At 39.6% G+C, this 19098-nt stretch overlaps 1 protein-coding gene across 3 annotated transcripts; it reads left to right on the top strand.

Moving 5' to 3' along the window:
* LOC117478437 (voltage-dependent calcium channel gamma-4 subunit-like) lies at positions 1-17567 on the top strand. 3 transcript variants are annotated; one of them, XM_034125491.1, is made up of 6 exons: positions 1-111; positions 5396-5688; positions 8606-8857; positions 10594-10677; positions 12840-12980; positions 13319-17567. In XM_034125491.1, the coding sequence occupies exons 2-6, from the start codon at positions 5658-5660 to the stop codon at positions 14158-14160; spliced, it is 1350 nt and encodes a 449-aa protein (XP_033981382.1). In that variant the 5' UTR covers positions 1-111; positions 5396-5657; the 3' UTR covers positions 14161-17567. The 3 variants fall into 3 exon arrangements, with proteins under 3 accessions (XP_033981382.1, XP_033981380.1, XP_033981383.1); XM_034125489.1 differs by lacking the exon at positions 1-111 and adding an exon at positions 231-399; XM_034125492.1 differs by lacking the exon at positions 1-111 and adding an exon at positions 5147-5157.
* The last annotated feature ends 1531 nt before the right edge of the window (positions 17568-19098 follow it).

Raw genomic sequence — 19098 nt, 5'->3', positions numbered from 1 at the left:
ATCTCTCTCCCTCTCGCTCTCTCTCACTCTTTCTCTCTCTCTCCCTCCCTCCAACAACCAGCCTCGCCACCACCTGCATCAGAACCGTCTGCAAAAGTTGCTTTCCCTAAGGTAAGATCATAACTGATCGACATATTTATCAAACCGATCGCCAATATCCCGCTGCCATATGTCATGCATTAACGACATGAACGCGCATCAATGGGAGCCGCGTGTGCGCGCTTAGAGCTGGAGAGGAGCGCACCTCACCTACATGTACACTTTGTACTCTTGATGTAATCATCTGGGAAGTGAACGTCCATGCAGCGCTTTGCATTTGTGTCCATTTAAAAAGTATATACAAAAAAAAGCTTTAATCAAACAACGCTGAAGTCCAGAGGGTGAAAACGCTTTTGAAAGGTAAGAGAAAAAATTGCAAATATGTGATATAACTGTTACCTGTTTGAATATATTTAACAGGAAACCTTAGGACAATAAGGTGCCTACTTCTTACCACAGACCCTTCATTAATGATTTATGCAGTAATTATCTCTTCTGGAAATGTTTAACCCGTTTTTATTATAACAAATTAGAATCTATTGTCCTGTCCTTAGTATATAGGATCGGGATGTACTATACAGAGAGTGGGAAGTCTGCATTTCGATTTATACGACTGAGTATTGAATAATAATAGGGAAGGAAACTGATATTGCTTCATACCTATCCACTTTCACTTTGTTTAATTTCAGAACCTTGAAAAGTTCTCTATAAACAATTAAGAAAACACATTTTGTGAAGTATTTATAGCAAAGTTGTGTAATTCTAACATGCCACACGGGTACATTTTCACACATCACAGGATGTTCCATCATATCGCACCTTTACTCTCCGTGGATTTGTTTTTTGATGGTGGCTCACAACCACTGCAATTATAATCTTCACCAATGCCATGTTCTGCTGCTGCTCTGTATTCACGGCAGGATTCAGACTGTTGCTGAGTTCATGATGCAGTCCATGGATTATTTGTCCTTGAACTTTCAGCATCTGCTTTGTGCATTCACTGGCCAGCTTTTCTTGTATTTTCTCATTTGTTTTTGTTGTGCTGCCTGAACCTTCCTAATAATCTACACTGAAAGCCTAAAGTGCAGGTTTATTTTAGGGGGGTCGAGCACAAAATAACCAATGTCTGAGTTCCTGCTTTTGTACTGTTTGTTGTCTATGATTGCAGGCCCTCCCAGGGGTCCTCCAGGGCTTCAAAAGCAGCAATCACATGAATGCAAATTGTAAAATCCTTTTCCAGCTGCAGTTCCTCCGATGACCACTAGATGTGTTATCCAATAACACTATGTATCATTAACTCCAAATATATATCATTATAATTGTTTAACACAATGCATTGCAATTGAGGGGGAGATCACTTTTGAAAATGTTAAAGGATTTGCATTTACAAGACCAAAAAGTAATAATTATGAAGCTGCATCAATGAGCACTGCAGGTGTGGCGGATGATTAGCCAATCAGTGTTGTGTGGCTGGATTAATGTTGTTGACAAGCTGTGTTCCCTTGACTGCATTATGGCCCAACATCATAGTTTGTTTTTACTTTGCTATGGTCGTCTTGTTGCACGTTGGAAGACAACATTGTCTACACATTACACTCCATTTCAACTCAACCAGTGGGCGGATTCAAAGGTCTGGACAATTCGACAATTCCACTATAAAACCCCAGCAAAACCATTGTGTTGTCATGGCTATGCCGACCAAAACGCTGTTAGATTCAGGTGGGTACATTGGTCTTTAGTGATTAGGAAAAATGATGCCCTCCCACAGAAATTGGTTAGAATGGTCCAATGTCAGATAGTAGATGGAAACCTATATTGACAATTTGTCTGACATCAGGTCAGCCTATCAGTTTCAGCCTTAAATTGACAAGGTTGGCTGCTGTCTGTCTGAAAAAAGATATTGGTCCTGAGATATTGTGTACAGTATATACTGGTGGTATGGCTGATGGTGGGATGACCCAAAGTATGAGCCACAGTTTTGAATTTCAACATGATTTACTGTTAGGTATGAGATAAAATTGTAAGGATTCATCTAATTACGGCATAACTTCAATTTCTGTGCTTTCAGTAGCTTGCAAAAAATCACCAGCATTTTTCTCTAACAGAAATGTACTTAGATGTTAGGGAGCATGCTTGCCTAATTGACATCCTGTGACTCTGTTGCTTGCTCATCCAGCGTTTTGCTTCATAGGCTCGTCCCTGAGCCGGCAACTCAAATTCCATCTTCAAAGCTTCTCTTTAGAAACCCAAGATTGACATCACAGATGACACATCGATGCTTTTCTCTCAGTCTATGTGTCCCAAATAGAGGAACTTGAATGATGGATGAGCAAACTTCACACTTCCACTAGGACATTTTGAAAGTTGAAAGGGTGAAAATCAGCCAAAAATTATGCAAGGCAGCATAACAATTCTTATTATTATTCTCTGGTGGGGGTGGAGGTGTTGAAGAGTTTCAGACAGTCTGTACAGCTTTTTCTAGATGGACTCTTTGCTTGCTTTCTTTGAAAAAAGCCTTTAGTTTCTGACTGTTTTGATTCTTTACTTTCACTGAGAACAGTTCCTGTTTTTGTTTGTCCACAACAGCAGAATATGGGATTTATTTAAAAAGGAATGAGATGGGAGACCCTTTGAGTTGCAACACACAGTTTGTGATTTAGAGCTTGATTGACTGCAGCCTTATCAAATTTATTTTAAACTATTAAAATCTAGTCAAATCTTTCCTACAGAAGTGTCAATGTTAATATTGTATCAAAGGACAGACAGCTGCACTGGCAGAGAATGTATCCAGATGTCACACTCCTCTTGCTGTTAATCTTCAACACATTCTCACTTCCAACTATAAGGCTCTATGTACCCCTCTAACGATTGAAGTGTCAGGGACGGCGTGTCTATTTTGGTTTCGGTACTTGCGTAGTGTCATTTCATAATAAACACATTTTTTCAGGATGTTTAGGCTGAGGCAATACAACAACTCAGTTTAGGAAAATATTGTGGTTGATGTTAACTTTAGTGAGGAAGTTTGGGTTTAGGCAAAAAAACAGTTTGGCTAAGGTTGGTGATTGTTGACGAAGTTGACGATAACTTTGCAAAACGAGTGAAGCTGCCTTTACATGAGCCATCGTAAACTGCTCTGCTGGCTTTGTTTTCCATAGAGAAAGTTGCAAACCTAAAGATTGCTGTATGAAGCAGCACAGGCTAAGAGAACATCTCTTATCATGTGAAGGTAGCTTCATGTGACTTATGTATGACAAACACATGGCACAACATGAAGGTTGACTTGTAGTTTTACACCCGATATAAACACTGCTCTATTGGGTGTTTGTCTTCATGTGTCCTTCTGTTTTTTAGGAACCAAGAAAACAAAAAAAGAACCAAAGTGGGACCAGGTCCAAATTATTATGAATCTCATCAAGTCCTTGGAGGTTTCCTGTTCTATTACCATGGGTCTTTGTATGGTCTGTAGCTTAATATGTGTAATACCACTTTGGCTATAAGCTTGCATCACGTTTATTGCCTGAATAATCCTGAGATCTATTTCTGACATGTTCTGATTGCCCCTTTTAGTTAAAGGTGGGGTAGGTAATTTTGGAGAAACCAGCTCGAGTGTGCTAGAATTTGAAAATACACAGCCGGAAGAAATCTGCTACTTCCTTACAGAGCCCCTCCTCCAACACACAAACGCGCACATGACCAATGAGGGCACGAGATAAGTTTGTGCACAGATGGAAGGCTGACAGGCAGGTAGGCCATCCAGTTACTTTAGCCCGGCCGGCTAAAATGATTGGTCGTGCTTTTTACAGTACTACAGCTTCCACAGATGACATTTTTTTATGGATTTTTTGTCAAAGCACTTAAGATATTCATTGCTATCGGGATGTTAACAGTATTCCATGGAATATAACAAAAAGTGTATCTCGAGCCGGTTTCTCAAACTTACCTACCCTACCTATAAGTCTATACATGTTTCATGTTGTGTTGGGTCCAAAATGTTGAAGACCTCCATTGGACATATTTTGGGGAAAATGTTCACCAACACTTAACTTCTCCTCCAAACTATGACAATAGGGTTTGCAATTGCCTTCCAAAGCAACCCATAGCACCTGAACCCTTCATCTGCAAAATATTGCTTGCGAAACAGTCACCATTTGAGGTTACAAAAGATCCATTCTCACAATTTCTAGCTTGACACAAGTGTCATGATTACGTCAGGTCTTTTTCACTAGAACAACTTGAAAAGAGGATGGTTTGTAGTTGTAAAACTGGGCTCCTAACAGACACATTTTCTAATTCAAATCTGATTGTGTACCTTTGTCAATTAAATGTGGGCAAAAGGGTCCTTTAGTAATACTGTTGATGGGATTCCCTGCTGTTTTTCTGTTATTAGCTATGAAGTGGAGTTTTTAGTGCTCCACAGTTTTGGCTACATCTTGCAGAAAATCTAGGAAAAACCTGACCCTATGTCAGTGCTAACGGGGATTTTCTCTTCTGAAAGATTCTGCTTGTTGAAATGTAGGAGGTGAGTTCAAGGAGGAAAGCAGCCGCTCTGCTGAAATGTCCTCGAGCAAGGAATCGATTCCCTACTTGTTTCGGATCTTTCAGCTTTGAGACATCTGCATTGTGCATTTCAAAGCATGAACCAGCACAAAGTGTTTGAGAATTAGCCATCGCACCAACAGGGAGAAAGTTGGATGGATGAAACATGCCCAGACACTGTGACCACAATGCTAATGACTCACACGTCTGTCATCTCTCCTGTGAATGTTCATTCCTCATGTGCGATATGCAACTCTGCACATCAGAATATAAACCTGTGTGTGTATGTTCGTGTGTAAGCTTGCATCTTTCATGTATGACATATAGGCTCCTCTGCAAACCAATGGAATTTACACACTTGATCCATCCCTCTACTCCGCCAATAGACACACAAACACTTACACACATACACACTCGCCAGCTTCGCCATAGACTTTGGAATTCACTGTTGCCATGGCAATGGACTAGAGCACGCTCACTCGCATCGCCTGTTCTTTTCTATTGCTTTATATCGCTCTCTGTGTAGAGGCAGACCAGCTTCTCTTGTTTGACAGGGGGCTCGTTTTCTCCCGTCGGCATTAGGTTATGGATGTTTGTTTGTTTACTCAAACACATATTATCATCGTCATGTAGAACACATTGTTTGTGTAGGAGATGCTTCTGTGCAGGAGCATCCCCTGGTTTCTAAACCCAAGTCACGTTCTTTAATCATATCCATCCTTTCTCCCTCTTTCTCTCACTCTTTCAAATCTTCTTTTGTTTTGCTTCCCTCCTCTCATTTGCTCTTTACCCCCCTCCGCCTCTTTCTTTCTACTCTCAGTAGCTAAGATGACTGCCATGACAATTCAATGAGAGGAGAGGACACCAAGTGAAGTATCCCCCCCGCTCGCTGGAACAGAGAGGAGTGCTCAAGTTACAGAGAGGAAGAAGGAGAAGAGGAGTAAAAACAAGAAGGGATAAGAAGAGAGGGAGAGGCAGGGGAGAAGTGCGAAGGATAAACGGTGGATGGAGGCGGCTCGGACCGGGGCTACGGAGCGCTCTTCACCGACGAAGAAGAACTGCAGCAGCAAGGGGGAGAAGCGATGGAGGCAAAAGGCAGAAACATGCCCTCAGGTAACACAAACACACTCACACACACACACACCAACACACACCAACACACACATGCAAGTGAATACACATCAAACCACCAGATGCACATGTGGATTTTTGTATGCACATACACATACATGACACATCCACACATGATTATAGGTATTTAAGACACATTCAAACACACACATGAGCACATGAAAACAATCTTGCAGGAAACCAGAAACACACACACACACACACACTCACACACACACTGGAGTGTAGATGTGTGCAGAGGTCTGGATTCAGAGGGCAAGTGGCGTTGATTAATCTGCCCCAGCATCGGTTTTAGCGAGCTAAACGTTTGCTTTTATGTAGAATGGACATCATTAAAGGGAGTGCTGACATACTGTATAAGCAGGTATGAAATTTAAGAGCACGTGTTGTTTAAAATATTTATATTCAGTGATGGCATAAATTAACAGCAATTGCAATACTGGAATATTCTGAAATGGCTTTTGGTGTTCATGGTATTGTTTTTACATGCAGTTTGGCTCTGGAAAACAGATATATTTATTCATTTCAAATGCAAAAATCAGCCTTGATTTGATGTATCCTATATATTTTTGATGAGGTTAACCAATCAGTATCAAGTAAAAGAATAAATGTCACGTGTTTTATTGTGTACACAGGAAAAAACTGCGTGTTGGTATTATTTGTTATAGCAGGAAATATTTTAAGTGGGAACATGGAGGACACATGTTGCTGCCATGTTGCCAGGGTGCACAGTATTATACTGTTCCTCATCTCATCATGAAACAGCATGGTACAAAAAAAGAAATCCTTGATTGTGTCTATGGATAAAACAATGCGTGATATTTCACAACAGTCTATCAATTGAATTGATTAGAATGTATTTGACTGATCGAAAATGTGAAACTTGAAATTTTATGAAAGTTCTGAATTCAAATGTAGATGAAAGATAAAACATTCTATAAAATAATACATTTTAATATTCTGTTTTCAAAATGAGCTGTTAATTTCGAGGTAGACATTTTTAATCTACAATTAACGTATGAGTATTTGTTCTGCCCTAAACTAGAATGGTAACGATGATTTTCCTCACCATCTCCTTGATGTTACTCTTTTTAACAATACTGCTGTGCAAATCAAATCAAGCAACAATGTCTTACTGGTTATTATTACCATAACTCAAAGATTTTTGTTGTTAAATGTTTCTTTTCACACCCAATACAAAAGAATACATTAAGATAAATTGCAAACACAGACTTATGTATAGAGTATGTAATAGAAACTAACGTGCAAAATCCTGCAAAATCAATCAAAAATAATGATTGCAGTGTCCTTCAGTGTTTTTTGGACTAACCCTAGGAAGGGTCAGTTTCAGGGTCAGATTACTTGTGGTCTGATTTTTTGGGTTTGTGTTGCCATAGAAACATCCTTCATGCCAGCGGATGTACTGAATAGTTTAACCCACACTGGGATTAATATTCTATGTTCGATCAATTGTTTACATTAACCTACCATTTATATAATGCACTTACGGAAATCATGTTGCTAAATACATTTTAATTCAAATAGTTGAAATCCTATTGAGGCACTAAATGGTTAAATAGAACCTCTGCAGATCCCTCCGTCTCCTTAGATGTTTCCTGAAGCACAACAGATGTGTTGTATTTTACCCTCTATGTTTATTAATGTGAAGGTAAACCTAAAGACCCTGCAACCGTTTACGTCTTGCTTATCTGCATTTGCCTTTCGGTGTTTTGATAATTGTATAGCATTATTCTTCATACCTGCAACTTGTCGATTTGAAAGCATTTTAAAAGTGAGTCATTTTGAACTGCAGGTTTTGACAGGAAGGTCAAATTTCAGATGTTCCCTCCTGCTGAAGTAACCCACTAATCTCTAATCTATCAATGAATGGATTGTATTCATTTACATTTTCTTAGGAAACTCATTGACAATTAGGAATGTATGTCTTCAAGAAGTCCATCTTCCACATAACATTGTTTGTGTAGGTATATTTAATATTATATTTGTTGTTGATACATCGGATTGGCATTTTGTTTCTCTGCTGCGTGCTTCCAATTTTCTTCTTCTTCACAGCTTTAGGCCGTCACTCAAAGAAAAGTCACTAGCTCACACCACCCACACACAGAAAACCCATAGGGGACAGTAGTTCTATTATTGCATTAATAGCATATCTGATAGGTCCATGAATGAATTGTGAACAGGGTGGCATGAAACCCTTGGAAATGGACGACTTCAACAAAAGCTTTTAGTTTTCACATATAAATATATACATTATGTTCTTATTTGGCTGTGTCAGTTCTCAAAATCAATTTGTAACCTGTATGCAAGCACAATGGTTGTGATCAGTGATAATCAGTAGAGGATGACTATGGCGTTTGAATGGGTAAAAGAATCAAACTTGTGACCAAAAGATCACTCATTACAAGTGATACCTGAGTCTGAAATCAATACAAAGAGTATACATCTTGCCACAGCTTTCGCTCAACAATAATCTTTCAGAAATCCATGTGGAATTCATAAATAGGTGGTACCCTTTATCATAATTGCTTCAAATCAAACACATCTTAGTCACATAAGTTGGCACATTCATGATTTCTGTGCTAACAGGACTTTTCCCCTGACTTACATTTTAAGAATTCAAACCGATGTTTCCCTCAGAAAATCTAAGCTAGTTGTGGTAAATGCATATAATAAACATATTTTTTAATGATTACAATTAAGTTAATTATTTAAGTAAACCTACAGAATGTGAAGAAGAAATCAGTTCTCACCTTGAACATTAAAGGTTGATATCAAGTCTAGGAACCTACAGTTACCAGGCAGAGTAAGATCTAAAGTATTATCATGTGTTCTGGGATGTACTTTAGACATCTGATATTCATGTCTTTTTTCTTCTCAGATATTAGTTTCCTTCCCCGTCCAGCATTGGTGTGGTGTGAGCGGGGCATCCAGGTGCTGCTGACCACCATGGGGGCGTTTGCGGCCTTCGCCCTGATGACGGTGGCCATTGGTACAGACTACTGGCTGTACGCCCGTGCCTTCATATGCAACAGCACGGCTAACTCGTCCCAGGAGGACTCCAACAACAAGGACAAGAAAGACCCAGGGGCACTCACCCACTCTGGTCTCTGGAGGATCTGCTGCCTAGAAGGTAAAGCTGATTGTGTGGACCCCACAATTGGGCAGAAAATATGTGGACCCTTCAAGGGAGGGAAACAAGTTTGTGTGTGTTTTCCTGTGCTTGTCACTGGAGGGTCTTGTGAAGGTCAATGTGATCATCAGTGTGATTAGAACAGACATACATAGGTGTTCTCTTACTCCCATTGCCCTACTAATTTGTGTGTTTTGCTCTTGATTTGGATATGAGGTCAGTTATGAGAATAACATCTCATAGTGAGTAAGGTGCAGGCCTCAAATTGTCACTTCTGCATGAGTTGTTGATGGTTACATTTTTTCAAACTTATGACGCAGTGAGACAGCAAATTATAACTTTTTGGCATTGTTGCGAACTTCAGATAAGAACATTTAAGAACATATGTATGAACAGTAGCTGTGCTTTGCTTCATTTTTCCTTTGTTGCGTTTTTTTGTTAACAGACAAGCAGAAATAATTACACTCATTATATATTCAACTTAAAACTCACAATCACAATGCCCCAGAATTCATACTTGAGTGGTGGCTCATGCAGTGACTGATACAGTGGTTTCCTTGCATTACTGAAGCTGGCAGACAGGTTCAATTGAACAGAGCACACACAACACTCACATATGCAAGATGAGGCTTCCATGACGCAGGTATCTATTGTACGTTTATTGTGTTTAAATGAAAGGTGTGATCATGTGCATTTCAACACCAGTAAAACAGCATTAGGACAGCATTTTTCAATTGCCTTTTCCAATCAAATCAACAACAAAATGTTGTCGATATCCATCAAATGTAATGTTTAGTTTACGCCACCTTTTACATCTGAAAAGACCCTTGTTTGTGATATGACCTGAGTTGCCACGTTGTCTATAGCAAAGGTAACAACACATCTAGTTGTATCCCTCCAAGCTTTTTAGAAATCATCATCCAAGGTGCTCTGCCCTCTCAACCCAATCTGCTGTCCACTGGGAAAATTGTGGATTCCTGGTCCTAATAGATTGTTATTTCTGTCAAATTGATGTATGTCATAGTATGTCTTGAAAATATCTTATAGTACCTCAAGTTTTTTCCTGACAGTTTGTTTAGCACAATCGTATGTTGTGTGTTTATACAAGGCTGAAATATCTCAACAAGGATTACCAAAAATTGGAATGCAGACATTCATGGTCTACTGGGGTTGAATCTTTCTGACGTGTCCTCATGGACTGGTTATACTCAGACTTTTCCCCTCACCACCTTGAGGCTGACATTTGACCAAAATATAAGAACAATCAGCCTTAGTTGTAGTTAGTTGCGGATTAGCATAAGATACTGAACATGGTAAGCAATAAACCTGCCAAACTTTGTGATTTCAAGTATGTTAGCAGGCTAACTTTAGCATTTAACTCATAGAGTCGTTAGCACAGGTGTACACTTTTAGTCCACAACTATTTATCTGATTGGCCAGTGCAGAAGCATCATATTGAATTCTTCTGTTCAATAACGTTATGGTCTTTCTTCTTTTCATTGTCCCCTTTTATATCTAATGTTTTGATTTTGCTTCATCAATTTGTCTGTCTGTCCTGCCTCTACATCTGTTGAATTTGTGAATTCTCTCTATTCATTGTTTTTCTTGTCTTCTCCTTTTTTATTCTACCATTCTGGCAATCTTGTATTTCATCAATTATCCTCTCTTCCTTGTGAGTTGCAGGTTTTTCTACCTTCTTCTCACCCTCTTCTCCTCTTCTGCTCTGCCTTTTTCAGGTTTGAAGCGAGGTGTGTGTTCCCAGATAGATCATTTCCCAGACGATGCAGACTATGACCAAGATTCTGCAGAGTATCTGCTGCGTGAGTGACACACACATACACACACAAACACATTGAGCCTGCAGTACACACAGTGTGCGCACACATCTCAACAGAACACACCACACACACACACGCAGTTTCCATCACACACGGATACAGAAAGGACAGAAGGGGATGGTGGGCGGACATCAATGCACGGATGTCAGATTCAAGCAAAGTGTTCCTGGAGGTGTGTGTAAATGTGTGTGCATTTGTCTGTGTGTGTGTGTGTGTGTGTGTGTGTGTGTGTGTATAAATGCCCAGGTGCATGGGGTTGGGAGTCTGGGGGTGTACAGAAAGCTTTTTCACAGATGGATTGAAAGAACAGCCTTCACTAATGGATTATTTTCAGCTCAGGATTCTGGTTTCATATCCTGCTTTCATTGTGATAGCAAATCCTGTTCGTACAGCCCTGAACCTGTTGCTTTACCAAATGTATGTTTCACAATCCATATATCATAAGAAGATATATATGTATGTGAAGGAAGCTGTGATGCTACCTAAGATTTTTGTGTCTGTATTGTTTTGCAACATTGACTGAATTAAATATCTTAAGTTTTTTCAAAGTTTTTTTATTTATTTTAATAAAATCAAATGTAATAGGTGACTTTGGATGTTCGGTCCAACAAAAAACCAAAAGCTTTTAAACGGGCAATTATATTTGAGAAAATAAGCTAAATATTGAGGAGCTCTAACCAATTTGTCATCAGCAGTCATCAAAATAGCTGCAGATGTATGATATTTCTATTGATTTACATATCTTTTAGTCAACTAATAATTTTGCCTCTTCTTTTGACTTACATGATAGGACTAAAAGTTCAACCTCATAGGAGTAGGTAATAATCATTTGATACACTTTTTGGTTAAGAACCACACACCAGGGATTTTCCCCCTAAATCACCACAAAGACCCAAAAGCTCAGAAATCTTTCCTATCAGCTACTTATCCAGATAATCAATTAAATGTGCGGAAGACTCACACACGAGCCACAGAGCCCCTTTCCATTTAAAAACAAATGCAGAGAATAATAATAATAATATTTTTTTTTATTTTTTTTTTGTAATCGTTTATTTGGTATGGACATTGCACATTAATGAACACTTAAAACAATAAATGTGCCAAGCGTAAATATGCCGGATTTAGCTTTGAGCTACTTTCCATCCGCAGTCCCTCACATAAAACATTTAAGAAAATGACATTTACAAACATAGCAAATACAAATACATCAAATGCAAGAAAAGTGCAAAAGAGCAAGAGCAGAATACACAAGTATATGACATGGCAATACATTTGCAACCTCTGTATGACATGTCTGACAGAAGCTTCTTTGAGTATATGCTTATCATTGCAGTATCTTCTCTCTTCAGAGGCAAACAAAAGATAACGCAGCTGGAAAAGTCACCTTGATAACTTGAAGACTCTGCTTTTTCCACATGTTCCTGCTAGAGATATAACTATTCAGCATTTTAATCTTACGTTATCACTACTGCTTTAAAGTTCAAGGTGTCTGCAGAATAAACTACTGTAGAGTAGTTTTAGGCTTGAGATTGTCCTGCTTCCATCTATTATAAAATGTATAGACTCAAACACAGTTCACAAAGTATTCTAGCAAATTAACATTGCAGTTCTGTTAAGTTTGGGGACTTGCATGGGTCAACAAAGCCTGCTTAGGGTTAGGGTTAGGGCTGGACATTGTGACTTTGGTTGCATAATATGGCTCCAACCTCCAAAATACATTTTTTATAAATTACGTAATATCACACTTTGGTTAAATATTCCTTGCCTCTTTTAAACCCCCACATCTTTCAATTACTACCACCAGTTTTAAATCCAGGCATTCTGTTCAAAATGTGTTATTCCTCGGAGCCCAAATGACATCATTTTATGAATATTATGTAGAAAACTTAAAAATAGTTACTGTTCGAGAGCCAAGTTGTAGTGTCAGCTGTGTAGCACGTATCGGTAACACCTCATCTCCCAGGAGTTTCACAAGGCTGTTAACTTTGCACCTTCAAATGGTGTTGAACCCAAAAAGTCTCCTCACTAGTTGTACTTCATTTGAAACGTATAGAATGAATCATTTTATTACACACAACAATGTCTTGAAAAAGTAATATTTCAGTACACACATGATGTGTTTCTGATAATGTTTTCTCCTGCAGGTGTGGTGCGCGCCTCAAGCATCTTCCCCATCCTTAGCGCCATATTGCTTCTGCTGGGTGGAGTGTGTGTTGCTGCCAGCGGCTTCTACAAGAGCAAAAGAAACATAATTCTAGGCGGAGGGATTCTCTTTGTAGCTGCAGGTACTGTAAGACTTCAGTTTATGTTGGTTTTGGCAGAAACCATTGTTCTTGTACTCATTGCTTTGAGCCATAGCTTAAAATGTTCAGTCATATTCCACTCAAAGCGAAATGTAATGTGCTTCTCACATACATTTTAATATTTCAGATCTGCTTATACAAATATAATGAGAATTTTTATGTATGATATGCAGATAGATTTTGATATGGCGCCTGCGTCTAAACGGTATAATAAAAAGAAAACAGTTCCAATATCTCTGCTTGGAAAACAGTTTAATGAAGCTGCAGGTTAATGTGCCTCTGAGGAGCAATTATACTTAAAGACTTGTATATTTCCTCAGGCTTAAGCAATATCATCGGAGTGATCGTGTACATCTCAGCAGCTCTGAGCGACATCTCCCCCAAGAAGGATGAGGACAAGAAGTGGCACTACTCCTACGGCTGGTCCTTCTACTTTGGCGGCCTGTCCTTCATCCTGGCTGAGATGGTGGGTGTCCTCGCTGTCAACATCTACATCGAGAAGAACAAGGAGCTGCGCTGCAGATCTCGCAGCGACCTTTTCAAGAGCACCACTCACGCCGTTTTGCGACTGCCCAGCTACCGCTTCAGACGGCGCTCTCGCTCCAGCTCTCGCTCGACAGACCCCCCACACTCACAGGAGAACTCTCCCATTGGTACGTCCAAGACCTTCAGCCTGCCGCCCTCTGCTCCACCCTTCTCTGTGGCCACTCTGCCCAACCCGCACCACGCCAGCAGCGGTGGAAGTGGAGGAGGCGGCGACATCTCCATGTACACCCTGTCGAGGGACTCCAAGCTTGGCAGCCTAGGAGGCGGCGCCCCACCTCTGTATGGCACGGTGGATCGCGCTACCTTGTACCAGCTCCACAACTACTTCCCGAAGGATTCCAGTGGCAGTGGAGGAGGAGGAGGAGGAGCGGTTATAAACAGCGGCACACTCCCATCCCACTCCAAGTCCAACTTGGCGGCAGCAGCGGCTGTAGCCCAGAATGCAGCACCGCTGAATACCTCCACATCCGCCACCACACCAGCCCAGACAGCTCCAATATCTACAGCCACCATGGAGAGGGACAGGGGCAACATGGGGACCCTGGACCGACTGACGGCCAAAAGGGACAGGGATAGCAACTCGGATACACTCAACAGGAAAACTACGCCAGTTTAAAACTAAAACTCAAAGAGGCGGAATACATTAGTTGAAATGTTGTGTATTTAAGATGAAAGAGGGAGAGTCTTTGAGCCTGGGGTATCTAACTGCCATAATTACTTACCAATATCATAAACAGTCGTATAACACCTGAGATTATATACAACTTCTAGACAACGGCTTTAAATGGTCATGACTTAAGAGGCAAAACATTGTTTGTCAGATATTTATACAGCAATGGTGCAGTGGAGGCTTCAGTAAAAAGGAAGCTTCATTATTTTACAACGTCACTCATACACAACTGGGATGTTCCCACTAACACTAGGTTCGGTGCAGCAGTTGGTTGTAAGTGCCTTGCTGAGTAGGTGAGGAAGCTCAGTAGTTATTTATTTCTCTCCGCTTCTACATTGAATCAGCTGCTGTGGGAATACAAACTACAACTCAAACAAGAAGAACCGGTACAGCTTTAGTGTTGTGAGGCGCTAGCAACCCTGTTTAAACTGAACTGAATCTAATGTAAGGGTTAGAGGTTTTTTCACAACTAGACGTTCAGTTTAATCCTGCAGACCAACAAATCTATGCCTTCTGGTATTATTTCCGGTATACTTCTTGAAACTTTAAAGCATCGTAAATAATAAAAGCAAAGAGTGGCCAAATGACTCAAGCCACAATTTTCTGTCACATTCCTGTTTTAAAAAGAACAGAGAGCCACAGACGGGTACATTCAGCCAAGTAACAAACTGCTCAGTGATGACTTGATTGCCAATTCAAGTTCAACAGTAGCTACTTAACCTCTAGGCCCACGAGTAGGACATAGCCATATTGAACCTACTGACCCTCATACACGCACACATGAGAAGAGGCTGACACACTGTGAGCCTGTTTATTTGTCATCATACCTCAAAGTAATTACAGTAACAGGTGGGCATTCTCCACGCTCCAAGAGAAAGGTACTGCCATAGACTTCTAGACTCCCCCTGTACGCCTCCATTACACCACTGCCATTTGTCACAGTTTGGGCAAACACCGTAACAAATGTCCATCTGAACAAGTTACTTCGTCTGGCAATGAATTGCTTGAGACTTGTATTAAACCTGTCAAATATTTGCTGAACTCTGTCCAAATGGAAGTAGACTGCGATTATTGTTTCACTAGTTTTTGGTTCACTTGACAGTAGGAATTGCGTTAACAACTTACTGCAAGTTGTCGTCTTAAGTGAACATCACTTTGTTTGCAAAAAGTGCAACATAAAGAGGTTTTCTTTAAAGATATTAATTGGAGCACAGCTACAACAGAAACGTTTTGCAAACAGTTAATTATATTGCAAGATATTACTTCAAATGTAGTTTAGCTTTGGTTTGGGAGAATGGTTTCAAACCCAGATAGTTCAATAGCTGGCCGAGGTATTATTAAATCACTGCAGAGAGTAGAAATGTTGCTAAATGCTCCTTCTATGTCAAAGGATGTACTTGTAAAGATGGACTTTTACGAGATATTTGTGATGTTTAATTGCAAAAATGTATTTCAGGCTTTGTATGACTGTTTATGAAAAGGTGTTGATACCGAAGGCTACAAGGCAGCATCAGTTGAGTGTTCCTGGGCTGCAACCAGGCCACAGGGTGGGGGTCAATTCAGTTTACACTCAGGGGGTGGTGTTTTAGTTAGAACGTAGCTAAATATTTAAATCGTGTTACGCTAATATGAAATATCAACCATATTATCCAACCAAGTTCCTATCGTATAACACAAGCACATAATGGATTATTGAATAAGTCATAAATGATCTCTATAAAAAATTCTAACAAAGTCACATTTTGTGCGCAGCATATATTTTAGAGGCTTTAAGGAGAAAATAAACCTTTGTGATAGATGTACTGCGTGACATTTTGAATTGAAACCTATACACATGTCCTAAATCTGACTTTTGGACTAACAAACTGAACTCTGAATGCACTTTCGGACCAATTGCGTTGGCAAGTTGAATTCAACCCTGGTTGAAGACAAGTTGGAGGAGGAGGGAAAGAGGAAAGAGCATATCTGCTAGCTTCAGTTCCCCTTCCCTCCATCTCTCTTTTAGCTATAACTATATACTATTTGACAAACTAGAAAAATAAATGTATTATGTATTATCAATCCATTTACTTCAACAAAAGCACATAATGTCTGTAAATGGTAATCCTTTGGTTGTCTTTTCATTCTCAGTGATTGATTATCATCTCTCGGTTTAATGAGATTGTAACTCTTTGAGTATTAATATCACGTTGCTGGTGTTTCTATGATCGTAATGGTTATTGCAGGGTATTTATACATTTTGAAATATTTTTCTTTTTGTAATTTTTTTATATTCCTGTTTTAAATTGTCTTTATCTTGCTTATGTACACTAAAGTCAGTGGTGTTATGTGGAACGCATGTGCACAATGTGAGAGGGTGATCATGTGTAAATTCATCTTTACATCATGCTCTATTTTATTATGTCATCACATTTATCTGTATAGGGAGAGTTGACTGAGCGTGCATGCTCTTTTTCAGCAACACTCTGCTTCACCTCGCATTTACTGTCACATTTAAAATGGCAACCGCCCAGTAGTCGCTGGTAATTGAGTTGCTTCCCTGGAACAACTGGGCGCTACGTGCCTTGATCATCGGTACATTGCTAGTTGTCATATACTGTGAATGTTATTTTGTGTTTTATTGTTGGGAAATTATTTTCTTACTTATTTTTCGAAAATCAATTGTCTTTCTTGTCCTAGTTAATTACTCTTCTCTATTTCCATCCCTACTTTATCTTTCATTTGACATTTTCTCTAAACATTACCAACGTAGCCTAATAATCAGTGTTTTTTAATGTTCTGACCAGTGTATAAGTGTTGGCGATAGAATGTATATTAATCCATTTATTTTAGTGGTGGTATGTATTGATATTCTTAATGTTATATTGTTTCAGAGTTCCTACACCTGTAACTTTGGGCTATAAAGGCTTCACGCCTGCCTGTGACATATTGTCAGTAGCCTAAGTGCTGGGACAGTGGGCTAAATGTGGTCTGTGTTGGTGTTGTCAGTGGTGTTTACATGCTAAACAAATGAGAAAAACAAAATGCATCAACATGATGCTTCTGAGATATGTGAAATGTAAGAAAAAAATTACTTAAGGCATCCAAATCTTTTTTTTTACCTTTTGTAAAGTATATTTAAAAGCGGAGGTTCTGTTTCTCTGTTTTAAGTTCATATCCTGATGTGAAAAAAAGCCATTTTAAAAGCCACCAGCTCCTTTTCCCAACACTTTGGCCACTGACAAGAGTCAGACCTGAAACTCTTCAAATTGAAAACTGGTATATTTCAAATCAGCAGACCGATACATTTAAAGGACCATAAGGAAAAGGGGAAGCAATACAAAATACTGATCCTCACTAGTAAAGACAAAAAATATAAAAAGGTATATATACATATATAAAAATATATAGATATATTCATTAAAGTTCTATTTGAAAATGTGGTTTTGTCAAGTGAATTATTGAGTGAAAAAAATGAAATACAGCTTTGATTTTTTGATGCACCATAAACTCCAAGGTGTCTGTCTACCAAGCAGACCCATATGACCATTACAAGAATGATTCATTCTGGTCTGTCAAATACAGTGGTCCTGTCCATGGTTTATAAAGAAGTTGACCAATGGTTTAACTAATGCAGATTTGAGTGGGTTTTACTTGGTAGAAGACTTAAGCGATTGTAGGCCATACTGTTGGTGTCACAGTCGAGTTCTAGGTCCAACTGCTCTCAGACTTTTGTTGAGACTGGACTGAGTTGTAGACGTGGCTCCAGTCAAAACGTCAAAATAATAACGTGCTATGTTTTTTACAACTTTTTTTCTTTTGAATACTAAAGTAATAAACATGAAAGAGAATTCATAAGGACAGCAACGGCAAATGTTTCGAATGGCCCAAGGGTGCATTGCCTTAAATGTTGCGGCCACATGAAATCATGGGTAGGCATTATCTCTTTTCCTTTGGTAAATTATGTCAGGTATAGGGGGGAAATCAGGACCCAAATGCAGAATGAGGAGAAGGTACAAGGTATAACAAAAAGCGAGCTTTAATTTAAAAAAATCTTTTGACGATGAACAAATAAATCCATAAATTCATAGCAAGAGGAATATCCAGACCAGAAAAACCAACAGGAACCAACATGGAGGGTGACAACAAAGATGATCGGACATGGAGCACAGGCAGTGGCGGCTCCAGAGTATTTTTGTTGGGTAATCTATGGTAGGGCTAACCCATACAGTGGTGGGGCTCAAGTCAGTATTTGCAATGTAATTACATACACGCTATATCGCCCCCCTTGACAGTGAAACGCCACGCGTGAGGTTTAGATTATTTCCCTGTCTCAATGGCTGGCTGTGTGAATTACTTTACATCGTGGATAAGGGTGGATAGCCCCCATTGTTCTGTGTGTCAAAATGAAAGACAGCCCACACACCTATCAATCATCAAACCGTGGGGTCTTATTTCATTACGTGTTGATTTCTATCCACACGTAATGTTGTATCGATGTAGCCAGATGTGCTACAGCAAAAGTATTCTCCGTCGGGACGTCCTGCAACAACACCAAGCCGTTATCGTGATTCTGATTGGCCAGAAGACATTATCAAAGATGTTCTATTGAGAAGACGATCACTACGTGACAAAAGTTTTCAAAACCGTTTCTAGTCTTCGGTATTTCCAGACAAGTGGCTACTGAAATCAATCTTGCTAACTGCTGTCTGTGCAATTTACTCCGCGCGAGTTGGCGGACTTTATTTTGCTTACTTTAACATCATTTTTCATGGTGGGGCTAAGGTGGGGCTAAGCCATTTCTTGGTATGGCTGTAGCCTACCCCAGCCATACCCTGGCGCCGCCACTGAGCACAGGGGAAGACAAGACTAAATACACAGAAGGGTAATCACAGGACAAGACAC

Source organism: Trematomus bernacchii, unplaced genomic scaffold, assembly GCF_902827165.1.
Source record: "Trematomus bernacchii unplaced genomic scaffold, fTreBer1.1, whole genome shotgun sequence".
In the NCBI taxonomy this organism is placed as follows: Eukaryota; Metazoa; Chordata; class Actinopteri; order Perciformes; family Nototheniidae; genus Trematomus; species Trematomus bernacchii.
The sequence above is the reverse complement of the archived record's forward strand: the minus strand, read 5'-3'. Positions and strand labels throughout refer to the sequence as shown.

What these genes read in the sequence shown, in the direction of transcription:
- LOC117478437 (XM_034125491.1), top strand. Translation starts at nt 5,658, where the DNA reads ATGGAGGCAAAAGGCAGAAACATGCCCTCAG. An exon ending in AGGCAGAAACATGCCCTCAG is followed by an intron (nt 5,689 to 8,605) that starts GTAACACAAACA and finishes TTTTCTTCTCAG; the next exon opens with ATATTAGTTTCCTTCCCCGT. An exon ending in GATTCTCTTTGTAGCTGCAG is followed by an intron (nt 12,981 to 13,318) that starts GTACTGTAAGAC and finishes ATATTTCCTCAG; the next exon opens with GCTTAAGCAATATCATCGGA.